Source organism: Bos taurus, chromosome 8 (assembly GCF_002263795.3).
Source record: "Bos taurus isolate L1 Dominette 01449 registration number 42190680 breed Hereford chromosome 8, ARS-UCD2.0, whole genome shotgun sequence".
NCBI classification, from domain to species: Eukaryota; Metazoa; Chordata; class Mammalia; order Artiodactyla; family Bovidae; genus Bos; species Bos taurus.
In genome coordinates, this window is record NC_037335.1 from 9,620,114 (window position 1) to 9,636,571 (window position 16,458).

The following is a 16,458-nucleotide window of genomic DNA, read 5'->3' on the forward strand; positions in this document are numbered from 1 at the left end:
TGAGCTACTCGGGAAGAAGTGGTTGTGGTGGGGGGGGGGTGGGGGAGGGTTGCAGAAAGAAGTGGTTGTGGAGAATGAGGGACGGTTCGGGGAAGCGTGAGGTCTTCAGCATAGAAGCCTGGAGCCACAAAGCTGGGGCCCTGTCCTCAGGAAGCCCTGTGGCTCCGCTGGATTCCAGTATTGCATCCCAGTCAAGCAGGTGCCTTCCCATTTACTGGATTTAAAAAAAATTATTCTGAATCACAAAGAAAAGTATATTTTTCTGTACCCCGTTTAGGAGGACACAGAAAAGGTTTCATCCTGGGTGGCTGTAGTTCCATCTTGGTGGGATTTTTACATTTTTGTGCTTTAAAGGAGAATGTTTCATCTCAATCTTGTCTGTTTTAAATAAGACATAACTGAAGAATGTAAGTATTTCGGGGTTCCAGCTTAACAAACTTTTTTTCTGCCCTTACTGAGAGAGATGGTCTGAACACCTTTCCATTCGTGGGGGGGCTTCGGACGCAGTGGGGAAAATGAAAATGAAGGTACTAGCCCCGGCACTGAAGGGACCGTAAGACAGAGTGGAGGGTGCATGCTTGAAACAGAGAATCCCTGACAGGAGGCCTGGGGCAGGCAAGATGTGCGACGGGAGCTGGGTGGGAGGCACGGGGGTCTTTCCTGGTCAGGGAGTTGAGGGAGAGGCTGGGGGGTTCAGGCCTTGCTGCTGGCAGGGCACCCTCCCTGGCTCTGTCCATTGTCTTTCCTCAACCCACGTCTGACCCTGGCTCTCCCGGCCTTTGCCCTGAGGCGCTCCCCAGTGTCTGCAGGGTAGAGCGTCTTCCCTTAGTTTATCCCCACGTCTGCCCAGCTGTTTGGCTGTATCTTCTGCCATGTCCTACTTCACTGTCTCTGGGCCTTTTTCTCAGATGCTGGTGCTGTTCCCGTACCCCTTAATCGCTTCTAGCTCCTTTCTCCTCGGAGAAGGCAATGGCACCCCACTCCAGTACTCTTGGCCTGGAAAATCCATGGATGGAGGAGCCTGATGGGCTGCAGTCCATGGGGTCACTAAGAGTCGGACACGACTGAGCGACTTCACTTTGGCGTTTCACTTTCATGCCTGGGAGAAGGAAATGGCAGCCCACTCCAGTGTTCTTGCCTGGAGAATCCCAGGGACAGCGAAGCCTGGTGGGCTGCTGTCTATGGGGTTGCACAGAGTCAGACACGACTGAAGAGACTTAGCAGCAGCAGCAGCAGCTTTCCCGCAGAGGCTGTCCCAGGGTACAATTGGCTGTAGCAGTACCTTTGCTAAAACGCAGCTGTTTGGTGTATGAATGTAGGTCGACACCCTTCTCAGTGGGCTGTTTTGTTCCAAATGGACTTTTCTCCCTTCAGTTAAGAGTCTGGGCTGCTAGAAAGTAAGCACAGCTTTGGGCGTCAGCCTTCATGCCTGCAGACTCTTGGGGAGTCGTGACAGCAGAGGAGCCCTGGCACCCAGACACACCAGGGACCTGGGAGGAACCGGTTGCTCAGGGCTGGAGGAAGGGACCTGAAAAGGTTCCCAGACCAGGGAAACTAGATAGATCAAGGCACTGCATGGCAACAAACCCCGACACCCGGCTTTGACGCCTCCTGTGAAACGGGATTGAGGGTAGGTATTTGGCCCAGATGGAGCCCTCTTAGAGCCGAGCTTTCTAAGGTGACCTCCAGACCTGAGCTTTGGAGCAGGCAGGCCCAGGAGGCGACCAGACCTTGGTTGGGGAAATAAATGCAGAGCATGGTAGGCCCCAGGGTTCTCCAAGGTGGTCGCGTCTGCTCTGTGCCCACCTGCTGTTGTGAACACAGCAGCTGCCGACTCCTTCAGGGTTACCAGATCCTCCTCCCGACTTGTCTTTCTTCTAGTTTTTGTGTGGTTTTTAGCTCTCTGTTTTCACGAGCTGTTCCTTGAACCACGCGTCCGTAAGGAGCCGGCTCCGCTCGTGTGACATCGCTTGTGCCCATCAATTCAGGCTCTCACCCCGTCATCCCTGCTCTGTTGTTGGCACCTGTCGTTTGCCCGCCTCACTCTTGCACTGTTTCTGCAGCCAGTCTGCCTTCCACCGGCAGGTTGGTCTTCTTCACGTCCTGCCCTCTCTGCCCAGGACCTGTGGGGATCCTCGCCATTGCCCAGGAGCTTGGCTCAGACCCCAAAGCCTCTGTTCACATGCCTGTCCCTCTGTGCTCCAGCTACACTGGCGTCCATCCTCACCCCCCTCGCTGCCTGTGACGGCTCCGCCCACACTTCTCTGGACCAGGAATCTCCCTGGCTGGGCAAGGCTTAGTTTGTGCTCCACCTCCCCTGAAGCCTTTCCCGATCTTCCTGTCGTGTCACATCTCTCTGTCAGGTCCTAAATGCTCCCATGTACAGATAATAAGTGATACTCATGCGTGCTCCGTCGTGTCCGACTCTGCAACCCCCGGGACCGTAGCCTGCCAGGCTCCTCTGTCCCTGGGATTTCGCAGGCAAGAATATGGGAGTGGATTCCCATTTCCTTCTCCAGGGGATCTTCCCGACCCAGGGTTCAAACCCACGTCTCCTGCATTGGTAGGCGGGTTCTTTACCACTGAGCCATCCAGAGAGCTCCATGTACAGATACAGCCCTTGGCTAACACGTGCCGTGCGCAAGCGAAGAGAGCACCTGCACTCCTTACACGTCTGGTGTCGCTGGGCCACTGACTGCTCCTGGCTTTGTATGTTTCCGGCACAGCATCCCCGCCCAGCCCCTGACAGCCCTGCCAGGCAGTGACTTGTCAGAATCCCTACAAGCTGTAGAAGTTCCCTCTGGGTGGAAGGCTTCTCTGATTCTGTCTGCCCTGCTCCCCCGAGCCCCGAGCCCACTCGCTCCCTTGTTTCCTCAGCCCGTGCCCCGAATCACGGTGCAGTCGGCCCTTCCGGACGTCGGGTCACCCAGGATGGCCGAGGTGAGTTGGTCGGGCCGGGTGGTGCCTTCTCTGTGGCTGTCCCACATACAGTGGGTGGCCCCAATGCTGTAACTGTGGAGTCCACACCCGTGGCTTTTAATTTTAGCATTCCCATCTCGATAATGAACTATAATGTAGGTCACTGTCTTCCCCCTCTCTGTTTTGCTTGTTACACTTTTCTATTTTCAACTTGTTAATCATATGATTGCTAAACTCCTAGGTGCTTGACTGCTAATGTAGTCTGCTGTTTTAATAGCCCACTGCTAGGCAGAGGTGATTTCTATAAACAGAACCATCTCCTTATCCCAAGTGTTGGCTTAATTCTCAGTTTTACATTTTATTCTGATTCATGATATCAGCGTGAAAAGACTGACGCTAAGCTGGGGGAGAAAATCATCTCTTATGATCTCCCACAGATGAACAGCACTTCTCATCTTATGAATAGCAAATCTATTTTCTCCCACTGTGCCGTTCATCCTCTGAGGAGATGCTGTGTCTTCCATAGGAAGTTTTTTATTTATTAAAACAGGAGCTGCTGCTGCTAAGTCGCTTCAGTCGTGTCCGACTCTATGCGACCCCATAGACGGCAGACCACCAGGCTCCTCCGTCCCTGGGATTCTCTAGGGAGGAACACTGGAGTGGGTTGCCATTTCTTTCTCCAATGCATGAAAGTGAAAAGTGAAAGTTAAGTCATTCAGTCGTGTCTGACTCTTAGCGACCCCATGGACTGAAGCCTACCAGGTGCCTCCGTCCATGGGATTTTCAAGACAAGAGTACTGGAGTGGGTTGCCATTGCCTTCTCCGAAAACAGGAGCAAAAGAGGCCAAATAATTGAAAGATAATTCAGATATCCAAGAGTTCACTCCTTTCTGCACGGCCCATTTCAATCCTAGGTGTTCACAAATTTAACCAAAGGTAGAGCTGCCCCCGCCCCAGCCCCCATGAGTTGGGTTGATGATTTCTCAAGGCAGAACTGGGTGGGACTCCCAGGCCAGTGGGGCAAAGGGAGACCCTTACACGAGGGTGCTTCCCTGCGGGCTTGCTCAGATCCAGGTTTTCCGGTAGCCTTAGGAATGTCTGTGCTAAACTGTGACCCAGAGAGGCAGGGAGATTCCCACTCACATAGCAACTCCAATTGAGTGGGAACCCACAGTGCCAAAGCGGAAGGATCAGAGCTTCGCTTGGCTCAGCGTGAAAGAACCAAGAACCGGGGTAATCAGAGCTCACCTTCTGCACCACCCCCCCAACTCTTCCTCCCCACTACCCTCCCCAACCATCTCCTCTTTCCTGTTGCTGTGGATCTGACCTCTGATCCCCAGCTTTTCCCTTACTGGAGGCTTTGGGTGAATAGCCTCTCTGGGCCTCGTCATAAAGTAAGTCCTTCCTGGCCCGCATCAGAGGACACAGTGAAAACTGATGGGGTAGAAGCTGATGGGGCTCTGAGGCACTGTTCCTGGGCCGTCCACTCCTCAGGACTAAGTCTTTCCTTCAGCAGATCCTGCAACTGGGGGGGGACGGCCTTATCCCCAGGGAGTAGGGAACTGCAGACTATGTCAGAACCGTGGTTACTGTTCAGATTTCAGAGTCTCCTAAATTTTGCTTGTGTATTCTTCCCTGCCTGGTCAGTGAGATTAAAAATAGAATAGAAAAGGATAAATAAAACATGTACAAGTTGCGAAAGAAAAATGATTGAAGGATTGCCTCATCTTTTAGAGTATTTATGCTGGTGACAGTTATTGATCTACTGGATTTAGTAAATTTTGCAGCCCAGAGATCCATCACAAAAATGGGTTGTTAATCTCAAGAGGTGCCGTTAATTTCGTACCCTGAGAGTGTGCCTTGTGGGGGGAGGAGGGCCTCCGGAGACAGGAATATAAATGACAATTCACGTGAAAATGCATGATTTATCAAACTGCTGAGTTAAGCCAAGTAACTGTAAGAGACTTATAGATCTCAGCTGTTTCCCAGTTCAAATAAATCCTGTATTTCAAATGGAAAATGGCCATTCCTGTAAGATAAATAATCTTTCCGTAAATATTGAGAACATATTTCTTTTTTTGAGCAGCACCCTTCTCGCCCCACAGCCCGCTTCCCACTCCGTCTCCCATTCCCTGTCAATGTGCACCGGGAACAGAAAGATAATCTGCTGCCTTCTCCGGTGGCTGCAGTTATCACGGCAGGAACACCCGAGAGCACGGCGGGGCCGTGGAGCTCTGCTGGAGTGACTCAGACCCAGGGCTAAGAGGCGGGGAGCCCAGCGCAGCTCTGGCCTCACTCAGCCCTACTCGCCGGGCTGGCTGCTCCTCGGCCCACGAGTCTCCAGATCGGAGACCCTGATGCGGGCCGTGGGACCAGCCTTGAGCAGCGTCTCAAAAGACAGCCTCTCGGGAAGGGGACAGCCTACAGGCAACCTCTGTCCCTCCTCTTCCCCTGCCTCCTGCCCCACAGGCCCCACGGTTGTTGCTTCCTGCCGAGCTGTGCTCTGGCTCGTCCGGATCCCTCGTTGAGGCCACCGTTTCAGTTCTGCAGGAGCAGCGTGCTCTGCTGGCCTCCAGTGATCCTTTTAGCCTCCCCAGGAAGTTGGTGCTGGACGGGGGCGGTGGGGGGGGGGTCCATTCCCGAGAGAGGAGCTCCGGGCCTGAGTGCAGGAGGTGTAAGAGGGAGTCCGGCATTCACATGCACCATGTTTTATGTGAAGACTCTCCTGCCCGACTTGTACCACACTGCCCAGCTGCCGCCCCGCGTCATCGTTCCCACCACCAGGCAGGCGTGTCCCACAGTTAACTCCGCCCCGACCCTGTCTACCTGGTGACAGTATCCGATCCCCGCAGCTTGAGGGCTCTGCCCCACAAGACTGCCCCCATTTCAGATGCCAAGTCCTGCGGGGTCCAGACCAGAGGATCCCTTGACCCCTCCCTCAGGTTCAGTGAATTTGCTGGAGCGAACTCAAGAGAAGTATTTTACGTACTAGGCTATCAGTTTATTAGGGATGTAACATAGGAGCAGCCAGGTGGGAGAGACCTGCAGGGGAAGGGCAGGGCGCTGCCGTGCTCTCTGGGCACGGTGCTCTGCCCCCATTGCCACATGTTCTCCTGCCCAGAAGCTCTCCAAACCCCGTCCTTGTAGGGGTTTTGTAGAGGTCATTACATAGGCATGGTTGATTAAAGCGTTGGCCACTGCTGAGTGAGTCAGCCTCCAGCCCCTTCCCAGAGGTCAGGGATGGGATGGAAACTTACACCCTTCTAGTCATGTGATTGGTCCCCTTGGCAACCAGCCCCTCCTTGGGGGTTTTCCAAAAGTCACCCCCCTTAACATAAACTTAGATGTGGTCGTAAGGGGCTTGTTAGGAGTATCAGGAAACCTTTATAGCATTTGGGAAACCCCAGGGGTTTTAGGAGTTCTGTACCAAAAAATAAGACATTTAAGACCAAATGTGTAATTCTTAACTAGAAACCATACTATCATAGGCAGCTATAGGAGCTGTGCCTTATGGAAGGGGGCGGCAATGAGGGGCACTCGGGGCTGCCTTGCTCAGCCCGGGTCAGGGCAGGGAGGGGCAGCAGTGGCTTGCAGACTGTTGGCCTCTGTTATCTGTGCTCAGAGGTTGCATGGAGAGGCTGATGTGGGAACCTTCCACCCTGCTGCAAGGCCACTCTAGTCCCACCATCAGAGCTGTCTGTCTCCAACGACAACAGGATTGGCCTTGAGGCTTTGGGGAGGAATGCCTAACTCTCAACTCTCCCCTTTCCAGGCTCAGCAGGAGAATGGGGGGCTGCGCGTGGCCCCCAGCATGCCTGTGGCCTTGCCAGCCACCCCTGCGCCCAGGACCTGTGATGGGCCCCCGAGAGTGACACCCACCTCCCCGGCCCCTGAGGGTGGGGATGGGCCCCCCAGCCCCCTGAGCGAAGCCTCCAGCGGCTACTTCTCACACAGCGTCTCCACTGCCACCCTGTCAGACGCCTGTGGCCCGGGTCTGGATGCCATGGCCTCGACCCCTCCGGGCCCCGGCCTGGCCGCCCTCGAGCCCCCGGCCGCCTCGGTGGAGGGAAAGACAGTGGGCAGCGGGGCAGCCCTGGCCCCAGCCGGGGCGTCTGCAGAGAAGCAGAACCAGGCAGCGGGCCCGCCACCACCCAACCAGGCGAGCAGGAGCTACCCTGCCGCCCCGCAGAAGCCAGAGGACACCCAGCCCCAGGGGAAACCAGTGGCCGGCCCAGAGCCCGACGTCTCCAGGCCACCGCCGCCTTCAGACCCCCGGTTCCAGCCGCCCGCTCCCACCTCTCCGTTCAGGATCAAGAAGGTGCGGACTTCGGAGCTGAAGTCGTTCACGCGCATGCTTGGCGGGGACCCCGGTGGCCCCTTGGGGACAGCGGAGGACCCACTGGCCTCAAGGGACCTGGGGGACGGCAGTGCTGGGGCTCAGGCCCTGGGAAAGCTGGAAGTCTCCTCGGATTCTGAAGAAGCCAGTGAGGTCCCAGAGTGGCTCAAGGAAGGAGAGTATGTGACGGTGGGCACCAACAAGACGGGCATCGTGAGATACGTGGGGCCCACCGACTTTCAGGAGGGCACCTGGGTTGGAGTGGAGCTGGACCTACCTTCAGGTGAGTGATGCTAGTTTGAGACAGGTGCTGCCCCCATGCCCACTGCAGTCTGGCCGAAAAGTGTGGTCGCTGCCAAGCACCTGCTGTATGCCCTTGGGCACATCGTTGACCTCTCTGAGCCCCGCAGTTGCCACTGTTCAAAATCAGGAATTTTCTCTAGATAAGGCTCTCCTAAGTGTTTTAAGAGTCAGATTCTCTCTTTTTTTAACCTGCAGAGATTTGTCAGAAACGTACGACAGTCATTGAAAGCTACTAAATATTAATTCGACAATGAATTTAAATTCTGGAGTTTAGTTTTTAGTCACAGAAACAGCTGCGTTTGAGCTGTCACGGCAGCTCTGTGTGCTGTGCTAGCTCAGGTTACAAACTCTGATGCCCGTGTGGAGGTTCAGATGCCTCAGGTGTTCCCCAGACACCCCCAGGCTCCTGGGCCCCCAGCAGGAGGATGGAAGGAGAGGTGAGTCTCTTGTATAGAACGGCTCACCTCCAAGCCAAGACATCATCATTTGCAGAAAAACTGAGGGCAGGGCTTAAATAATTATTTTCCTGTTGTTTTTAAAAATTGAGATACAGTTGATTTACAGTATTAGTTTCCAGGGTACAAACTGGTGATACAGATTTTTTATAGATTATACTCCATTTAAAGTTATTATAAAACACTGGCTGTGTTCCAGGTGCCGTATAATGTGTGCTTGTAGCCTATTTTATACGCAGTGGTTTGTGCCTCTTAATCCCCTACGTCTGTCTTGCCCCTCCCGCTTCCCTTTCTCCAACGGGTGACCCTCAGTTTGTTCTCTGCACCTGCGAGTCTGCTTCTGTTTTGTTACAGTCCTTTATTTTTTCAGTCCCACATGTAAGAGATAACATACAGTATTTGTCTTTCTCTATCTAATTTCACTTAGCATAATGCCCTCTAGGTCTAGCTACACTGTATATAGCAAATGGACTGCAGGTTTTTTTGTTTTTTGGAAATAGTTTGATTGCGATGCAGTTCACATAACAAAACATCCAGAAGTTTAAAGGGTACAGTTCAGTAGTTATTACTTATTTCCAGAGTTGTGCAACCTGATTTTACAATGGGTTTATTACCCCCCAAAAGAAGCGGTATGTCGATTAGCAAGACACTCACCTCCCCAAGCCCCAGGTAAACCATGAATCTATACTGGTTGTTGAAATTGATATGAAATGTCCTAATCTGGACTTGGATATTCACAGAGTCATAAAGGCCTGAGCTTCCGTGGCTGGCTTATCTCCCTTCTCGAGCTCCCCAGGCTCAGCCGGTCGCGGCCTGTCAGCGCTTCGTTCCTTTTTATGGCCCATGCGATCCCGTTGTAAGGATGCCCCGTGGTGTTCATCCACTTGTCAGTTGATGGACATCTGGGTTGCTTCCACGTCTTGGCCATTGCGAGGGAGGCAGCGGGGAGTACTCATCTAAGTTTCCTGTGGACGTACTTTCTCTTGAGATACAGGGGGCTCTCTGCGTCCAACACGCTGTGCTCCGCCAGCCTTATTGCCTTTCTCCCCCCTGCCAGTGTGTCCCAGGGCGGGGCAGCCGTTCCCTGAGCTGAAGCTTGGTGGACACGTAGGCATCAGGGACCCACTCCTCGTCCCCCTGCCCTGTGCTGGCCTTCACCCTAAAGCATTTTCTATTTGCTTTTATGAAGGAAACATCTTCTCCCCACCTTGACACACCAGGGTGACAGCTCAGTAGCTGCTGCTGTTGAGTTTCTCAGTTGTGTCCTGCTGTTTGCGACCCCATGGACCATAGCCGCCAGGCTCCTCTGTCCATGGGAGTCTCCAGGCAAGAATACTGGAGTAGGTTTCCATTTCCTCCTCCAGGGGATCTTCCTGACCCAAAGGCTCAAACCCGAGTCTCCTGCGTGGCAGGTGGATTCTTTACCACTGAGCCACCAGGGAAGCCCATTTCTCTAGCTTCAGTTTGGTAATTTGCCAGTTCCCATCCAATAGATTTAGAAAAAATAATCATTCTACCTTACAACCTCCTTGCTTGGTTTGCATTTTGACTGACCTCCTTGCTTGGTTTGCATTTTGACTGTCCAGACTGAAAACGGTCAGTGCCGAGGGGGAAGAGGGGTTCTGCTTTGGCACGTGGGCATCAGAAGCGGCATCTGAGGCCACAGGGATCTGTCTGCAGTGATCACCGGTGCTGCCTGGGAGGCACTGCCGGGGCCCCACACCTTCCACAGGGAGCAGCTCCTTGGGCGCACGGGGGTCCCCTGGGGCTGGGAGCCACCTGCATACCTTCCTCTCTTTCCGCAGGTAAGAATGACGGCTCCATCGGCGGGAAGCAGTACTTCAAGTGCAACCCTGGCTACGGGTTGCTGGTGAGGCCGGGCCGCGTGCGCAGGGCAGCAGGCGCGGGGCGGAGGCGCAGCGCGGGGCTCCGTCTGCAGGGCGCCCCCGAGCCCCGCAGGAGTGGCCCGCTCTCCAGCTCTGCCACCAACCTGGCCTCGCTGACGGCAGCACTTGCCAAGACCGAGGGCACGGCGCTGCGGGCCGAGCGTGGCCACGGGAACCCCGAGAACCGCAAGTCCTGGGCCAGCTGAGCGGCGGGGCAGTTGCCTCCTATACTTCCGGGGTGATGGGCAGAGGGCACTGGGCACTGGCCCCCTCCAAGCCTTTGCGGGGACAGTCCTGGGGGGCCCTCCAGCCGCTCTCCCTGGAGACAGGCCAGGAATGCTTTTTGCACGGTGACGTGGGCTGGTGCCCTCCCACCCCTCACCCCCCACCGTTTCACCCTCTCCCCAGGGGGTGAGGGCACATCTCAGCTGGACCTCAGGTGGAAGGTTTCAGAAGCCCAGAGTGAGGTCCCCGCTGTGTCCCTGGGCCTGGGCTGCCCACTCATGGCTGCTGTTGCTCTTTGTTCTATTCTGGTGACCCCGTTAACCTCTTAATTTAAAACATAATTGTTAACTAGTGCCTTTTCACTTCCATGGAGGTGGCCCCCAGCGCCTCAAGTCCTGGCTTGCACCCCAGTTACCCCAGCACCCCCCAAGTGCTGGCTCCTCTAAGTGCCTGGGCCCTGGGCCTGCCCCTTCTTTCCCTCTTTCTTTCCACAGGGTTTCTTAGGGGTGTCTTTGTGGGTGTTTCAGCATCTTTATACCTGGAAAGTTTTCTCTTTTTGTCATTTATTTCCCTTAACAGAGTTCCTGGAATATATTTATTTATATTTATTTTTTCAAAATCTAAAATTGTTTGCGAGCCACAATCATCCGCCCAGCACCAGTGCCCAGGGCCCACCTTGCACATCACTGGCCTCCATGACCGCTGTGGAATGGCCAGCCTGGTGCCTCACACGGGGGGTCTTGGAGGGGCCAGAGGACACTCAGCTCCTCCCTGTGTCTTAAACACAGGCGCACAAGTGGCCTTACTCTCAGCTGACAGCAAAAACGGGAGGAGGTGGTGGTTGTGCTTCTGCATTCAGAGGCCTCACGGCCTTCCTTGGTGCAATTCGGGGTCTGGGAGGGTCCTTAGACCAGTTCAGCTTCATGGCAGTTCTGTGCCCTAATGCCTGCTCAGCCCAGGGCTGCAGCCTGGCGGGGTTCACCCCTGGGGACCTCTAGGAGCCATGGGCCAGACAGCCCTGGCCCTGAGCCCTTTTTCCATCAGTGCGTCTCAGATTACCAAGGTGGTGGTCAGTGGTGACGAACATTCGGCTGCCTTCCCTGCCTGTCCTCGCGGGAGCCATTGGGCCTGTGCTGTGAGCAAGATTTGGGGACACCGTGTAGTTGAGGGTGGAAGCTTGGAGCTGGAGTTTGCACACAACATTCTAGGCTGCCTTTTCAGTTCTCGTGTTTAGACTCTTAAAAATGATAGCCAGAAAGCTTGAAAAAAAAGAACAACAAAACTCGGTTGTCTAGCAACGTGAAGCCCCTCACTTGAAGGCAGCCCTGGTTCCACAGGAGGAGCTCGGATGAAGTGGCCTCCACGATCCGGCGTGCTGACGCCAAGGCACCTTCCTGTCACCTCTGGGACCGCGGGATAGGACGGAGCTGCGTGCAGGCTCTGCCGGCCGTGGCCTCGCCTACCCAGAACAAGATCTCATTACCCCAAGCTGCCCTGGCCCTATTTAGAATGGGGGACAGGCCCGGGAGTCTAAGATCGCACCCCTTCATCTCAATAAATACTCCTAGCTTGGGACCTGGAAGGGTTCTCACAGTGAGCAGACTGAAACCAAGGAGAGTTACTGGTTTTTCCAGTGTGTGGGAGCCCCAGGCTCTGATTCCCCATCCCGGCTCTTTCTGTGTCCCCGAGAAGCAGCTCCCAGCCCACCTGGACCTCCACCTGCCCAGGGCACAGCAGCCCGGCATGGAGTCTGCAGGTTTTAGTGACCTGGCCCGGTGTGCCCTTGCTCCCATCTGCTGCCCCAGCGGACAGCTGGCCGGGGGTTCTGGGGAGGGGTGGGGGGCTCCCCCATGACAGCTGCCCTGACCCGGGCAGAAGGCATCTTCCTCATCCCTTGGGTGCAGCTTCCAGGCTGGTGGTTTGCCCTCTGCCACAAGAAACCTGTCTCCTTCCTTCGGGGCCAGGGCTGCCGGAGCCCCAGGTCTGCAGGGGGCCAGGGGTCCCATCTGTGGGGCCACCCCTGGCACTCCCTTCCTTATCCTCCACTGGTCTGCTGGGGGAACCTCTGCCAGGCAAGGTGTGTGCCTGAACTAAGTGCTCTTAACTCCGTGTCAGCTTTTCTACACAACCTCCTTCCCAGCATAGACGTTCGCCTTCAGACCTGTTTCCAGTGTGAGATCCTTCTCCATGGACACCCTCCTGTCCCTGGGAGGGCAGCCCTTGCTCCCAGAGCCCCTGTGAGCTGCCTGGGGGCAGAAAGTCGTGCACCCCACACTTGCAGAGACAATGTGGGGAACCAGAAAGTGGTTGGGGTGTTTGTGATCCTCATGGACGGAGCCCAGTACTTGCTGGGGCCCATCTGCCCTGCGACGGGCGTCACAACCTCGCAGAACCGGCCTGGGCTGGTCAGCTGGGGGACGAGGGGCTGCGCTCATTTTGTTGCTGGTTGAGCTAAAGTGGATGAGACGACAGCAGGGTTGCTGCCCTGAGCAGGTTTTTGGCTGGAGCTTGCGGGGCTGAGAGGAGCCTTGGGTGATGTGGGTCAGCTCCTTCCAACCCTGTTGTCCCGGGAGGCCTCAGGACCCCCTTCTCCTCCTGGGGCCTGCCTTTCAAACATCCCCAGTTCCCTCTGCCTGAGCGTCTCCCACCGGCCCTGCCCTGCACTCACCGGGGCCTGGCGTCCCTACCCAGTGAGGCAGCATCTCCTTAGAGCCCTTGGCCTCGTGCTGTTGGGACTGGGGGGCTGCGGCCAGGGCCCCTGTGTGCAGAGGTGGTCCTTCCTCTCGTGAGGAAAACTCTGTCGCTGCTCTCAAGTCTGTAGCCCCCGGCTCGCCTGGGGTTTTCTCAGAATGAAGCGAGTTTGGGCCCATGCTTGTATTAGGAAGGCCATGTCACTGGTCCTCCTGGTGAGCTGTCCTCGTGGCCAGGTCAACACGCAGGCTGCCCCAGGCACCCTCATTCGTCAGCGCTGCTGGCAGGGCAGTGGCTGGCCTGGCTCTCCTGGCCCTGCTCTGGCCCTTGGGTGGCCTGGGACCCTTGAGGGCAGTGAGGGAGCTCTGGGAGAACACAGTGCGTTGTGGCGGCCTTGCTGTGTCCTCACAGCATGTGGGGACAGCTATCTTCGCACCCCCCTCACCCCCCCGGACCACTCCCCACTTTGCGTCACGACCCCACATCACCTTGGGTCGGTGTGTATGGATGGAGCAGGCTCCTGGGATGCCCTGGCCCCTCTGTTGCTGTCGCCGGCTTCCTGGGGGCTTGCGGACTGTCCTCTTGTAGCTGGGGCAGGCAGCTCGCCCTGCCCCAGGCTGTCATGCCTCTTCTCGCTCCTCGATGCAGACTGATGTCAGCTTGTGAGTTGAAGGGCTGCAGTCCCTTCGCTGCAGGGCGAAGGGCTGCCCTGAGGTTTTTGGGGGTAGGGTGTGGCTGGAGAGTGTTTGGGTAGGAGGGAAGGGGGCCCCCTTCCCTCTGTCTTCTGTCCTCGACTTCTTGACAGACAGACCTCATTTTAAATGTCAGCCAATCAGGCCCTGGGATTTAGTAAGACAGCAGGAGTGGTGTGGGGCTCCAGGCTCCCTGAGGACAGTCAAGGCGGGGTGGGAGCCCTCCTGCTTTGCAGACCCCAGGGGACTGGGGTGGAGAGGCAGTGGGCGTGGCTGACTGAGATGCCCAGAGGGAGCAGGAGGATGAGAAAGCCCAGCTGTGGGGCTGAGTAGGGTGGGCCAGGCTGGCATGAAGGGCCCTGTATGCTTGGTGAGCTGTGAACAGCCCCTGAGGAGTCTGAAAGGCTTAGATGTTCAGCACACCCCCTGCCCCTTCCTTACTCTCCCTCCTCTTGGATTAAGCTCCCTTGTCTGTGAAACCATGGGGAGGTTTTGTGGGCTAAGATGAGCCGCCCTTGACGGAGGCCTGCCTGTGCTCACAACCTCTCTAGCTCCCAGGGTCACCACTCCGTCTGTCTGTCTGTCTGTTACTCCTCACCTCCAGGACAGGTTGTGCAGCCTGAGACCCCACCCCCATTTTCCTGTGTGCACCCTTCTCGGAGGAACCCTTCGTCCTTCTGCGTGCTGCTCGTTAATCGTGTCGGGGGCATTTTGGAGCCTTTGTTCGTGTGGAGTTCTGTAAATACGATGGGTTCACACAAGGAAGTGACTTTGATTGGGGGATTGTTGATTTCCTACACGTGAAATGGGAGTTAAGAAAAATCCAAAGACTCTGTAGTGACCTGTAAAGACTTAATGATTTGTATTGTATAGTGAACTAAACGTCTGTAATTTTGTACCTTATATGCCTTCCCACCATATGACCAACAGCCTCTAAATAAAACCAGATGATCTCCTGCCTGCGTCTGTGGTCTTCCTGTTGCTTTCCCCTCTCCCCACCAAGGCAGGGGTGTTTGGGCTCATTCCAGACTGTCCCCCAGGGGCTGGGGTGGCCTGGTTCTGAGTGATGGGGCTGGCCTTTTCAGCATGGAGACTGGAAGAGGGGAGGCTCAGGGCAGAAGCAGGTCCCCTGAGCGCACACCCCCAGGCCCAGCGGTCTTTGTCACGTATGTGGTTTTGTGGCCTGTCGGTTGAGATATCTTTCAGGAGCCAAGGACCAACAGAAACTTCCTGATGACCTTAGACTTGGAGCTTCTGGGCTAACTCAGTGGAAGGCCACTTTTGGGAGCAGGCATGTCCCGGCTCTGGGCCTCGGCTTGTGTCCCCCTGGATCTGCGTGCCGCACCCCGTCAGATGCCGCAGTCAGGGAGCAGGGCTTCCTTGCACTGCTGCACAGGTGAGCGGACCTTCAAAGCCTCCGCAGCAAGGGGTTTGGGGGAGGAGGATTAAGGCTGTGGGCGCCAGCAGGTCCCATCTCCACAGGTTGTGGAAACTGATGGCAAATTTTTGGGTCCTGCTTGCCTCAGGCCAGCATCCTCAGGACGTGGCACCCAGCGAGGACCCAAACAGCACTGGGGAGAGGAGCAGGCCTTCTGAGGTGGCCTCAGGGTCCCGCCCTCCCCGCGAGGACGTGGTCAGCCCAGCACGCTGGTGGCCCCACATCGGTGAGTCACTCTGCCAGCGCCTCGCCTGAGATAAAATGTACTTGCATATGTAAGGGCCACAGCCGCCGGGAGGGCTGACGGGGAGGTGGCCAGCAGTCAGAGCACGTCCTGGTGGGACTTGTTTATATTCATAAGCGCCCAGGACTTGTTCTCAGAGATAAGCGCTGCCAAATAATGACAGAAATTTGGCAGCCAGGAGCTATCCTGCTCCGAGGCAAGCGTCTCAGATGGATCTAGCTCCTAGGATAAATCTCGTTTTTTGAGCGGCTACTTACTCTCTTGCAACTCAATGAGATCTCCTTTGCCTGAGGCTGTGGGGTTTCTAGTCGCTCAGACCCTAAGATGGTGCCAGTGGGGGTGTCACATTGTGTCCGTTTGCTCACTCGCTGGGTCACTCGGAACAGCTCGTGCCGTCCTGCACTGGGCCTCGTGTTGCCGGACGAGCCCCGTGGTCATGAACTAGAGCGTGGTGCCCACCAGCCGGGGGCCCTGGAGCTCTGGGGGGCGGAGGAGGTTCCCTCCAGGCAAATGTGTTTGGAGGACCCTAGATGGAGGCGCAGGGATGGGATGCTGTGGGCACAACCGGAAGGAGCAGTTCTGGCCCAAACAGGAGCAGCATGGGGTGGCGGTGGCCTGGAATCGCCCTCCTCCGCAAGCCTGCTCATCTCTCTACTGGCAGCCTAAAGCTTGGAGACACCATGTGTGAGAAGATGAACCCCGGCTCCCTTTTCTGAGAAGGGGTTGGTAAACCTGTCAGGTGAGATGGGAGCTTGGGCACCTGGTCCTTCGGTCCTGCTTAAGAATTTGCTCTCGACCATTAGACGCCTTAAAGAAACGCAGGGAACAAAGCTTCAGCTTTCTCTCACGTTGAAGGTGAAGCCCCAGGAAAGAGGGCTTCCATAGGAAAGCGAGGTGCTGAGGGTGCGGCTCGGCAAAGTAAGGGCTGTGGGCCTCGGGGAAGAGCAGCTGCTGGCATCCTAGTGATTTCAGGACGTGGGCGTGGGGCCTGTGTTGAGGGGACCACAGAGGGGAAGCTACGGGAAGGCACGGCTTCTCCTGGGAAATTCAGGCAGACATGAAGGGAGCGCAGGCTGGAGGCAGCAGGGGCCAGATTCCCGGCAGACATTCCCTCAACCAGGAGATGCCTGATCATCCCCTGAACCCCTTCCCAGCGATCTGTCTCTGGGATGCTAGACTGTTCTTAAAGCATGAAGGGACCGATGTTCAAGACAGAAGGGTTGGGCACTTCCCAAATGACTGTTCTTACTCAAAGAAATCCCGGCCAGC

The 16,458-nt window shown here is 56.0% G+C and overlaps 1 protein-coding gene across 3 annotated transcripts in view; it reads left to right on the forward strand.

Moving 5' to 3' along the window:
• KIF13B (kinesin family member 13B) overlaps window positions 1–14,465 on the forward strand; it is a 210,024-nt gene extending 195,559 nt beyond the window's left edge. For 2 of the 3 annotated variants that reach the window (XM_002689472.6, XM_015472409.3), the window contains 3 exons: window positions 2,878–2,940; window positions 6,692–7,538; window positions 9,819–14,465. In XM_002689472.6, coding sequence (XP_002689518.4) covers window positions 2,878–2,940; window positions 6,692–7,538; window positions 9,819–10,105 — 1,197 coding nt within the window. In that variant the 3' untranslated portion in view covers window positions 10,106–14,465. The remainder of the gene's footprint in view (window positions 1–2,877; window positions 2,941–6,691; window positions 7,539–9,818) is intronic. The other variant, XM_010807728.4, reaches the window with a different exon arrangement.
• The last annotated feature ends 1,993 nt before the right edge of the window (window positions 14,466–16,458 follow it).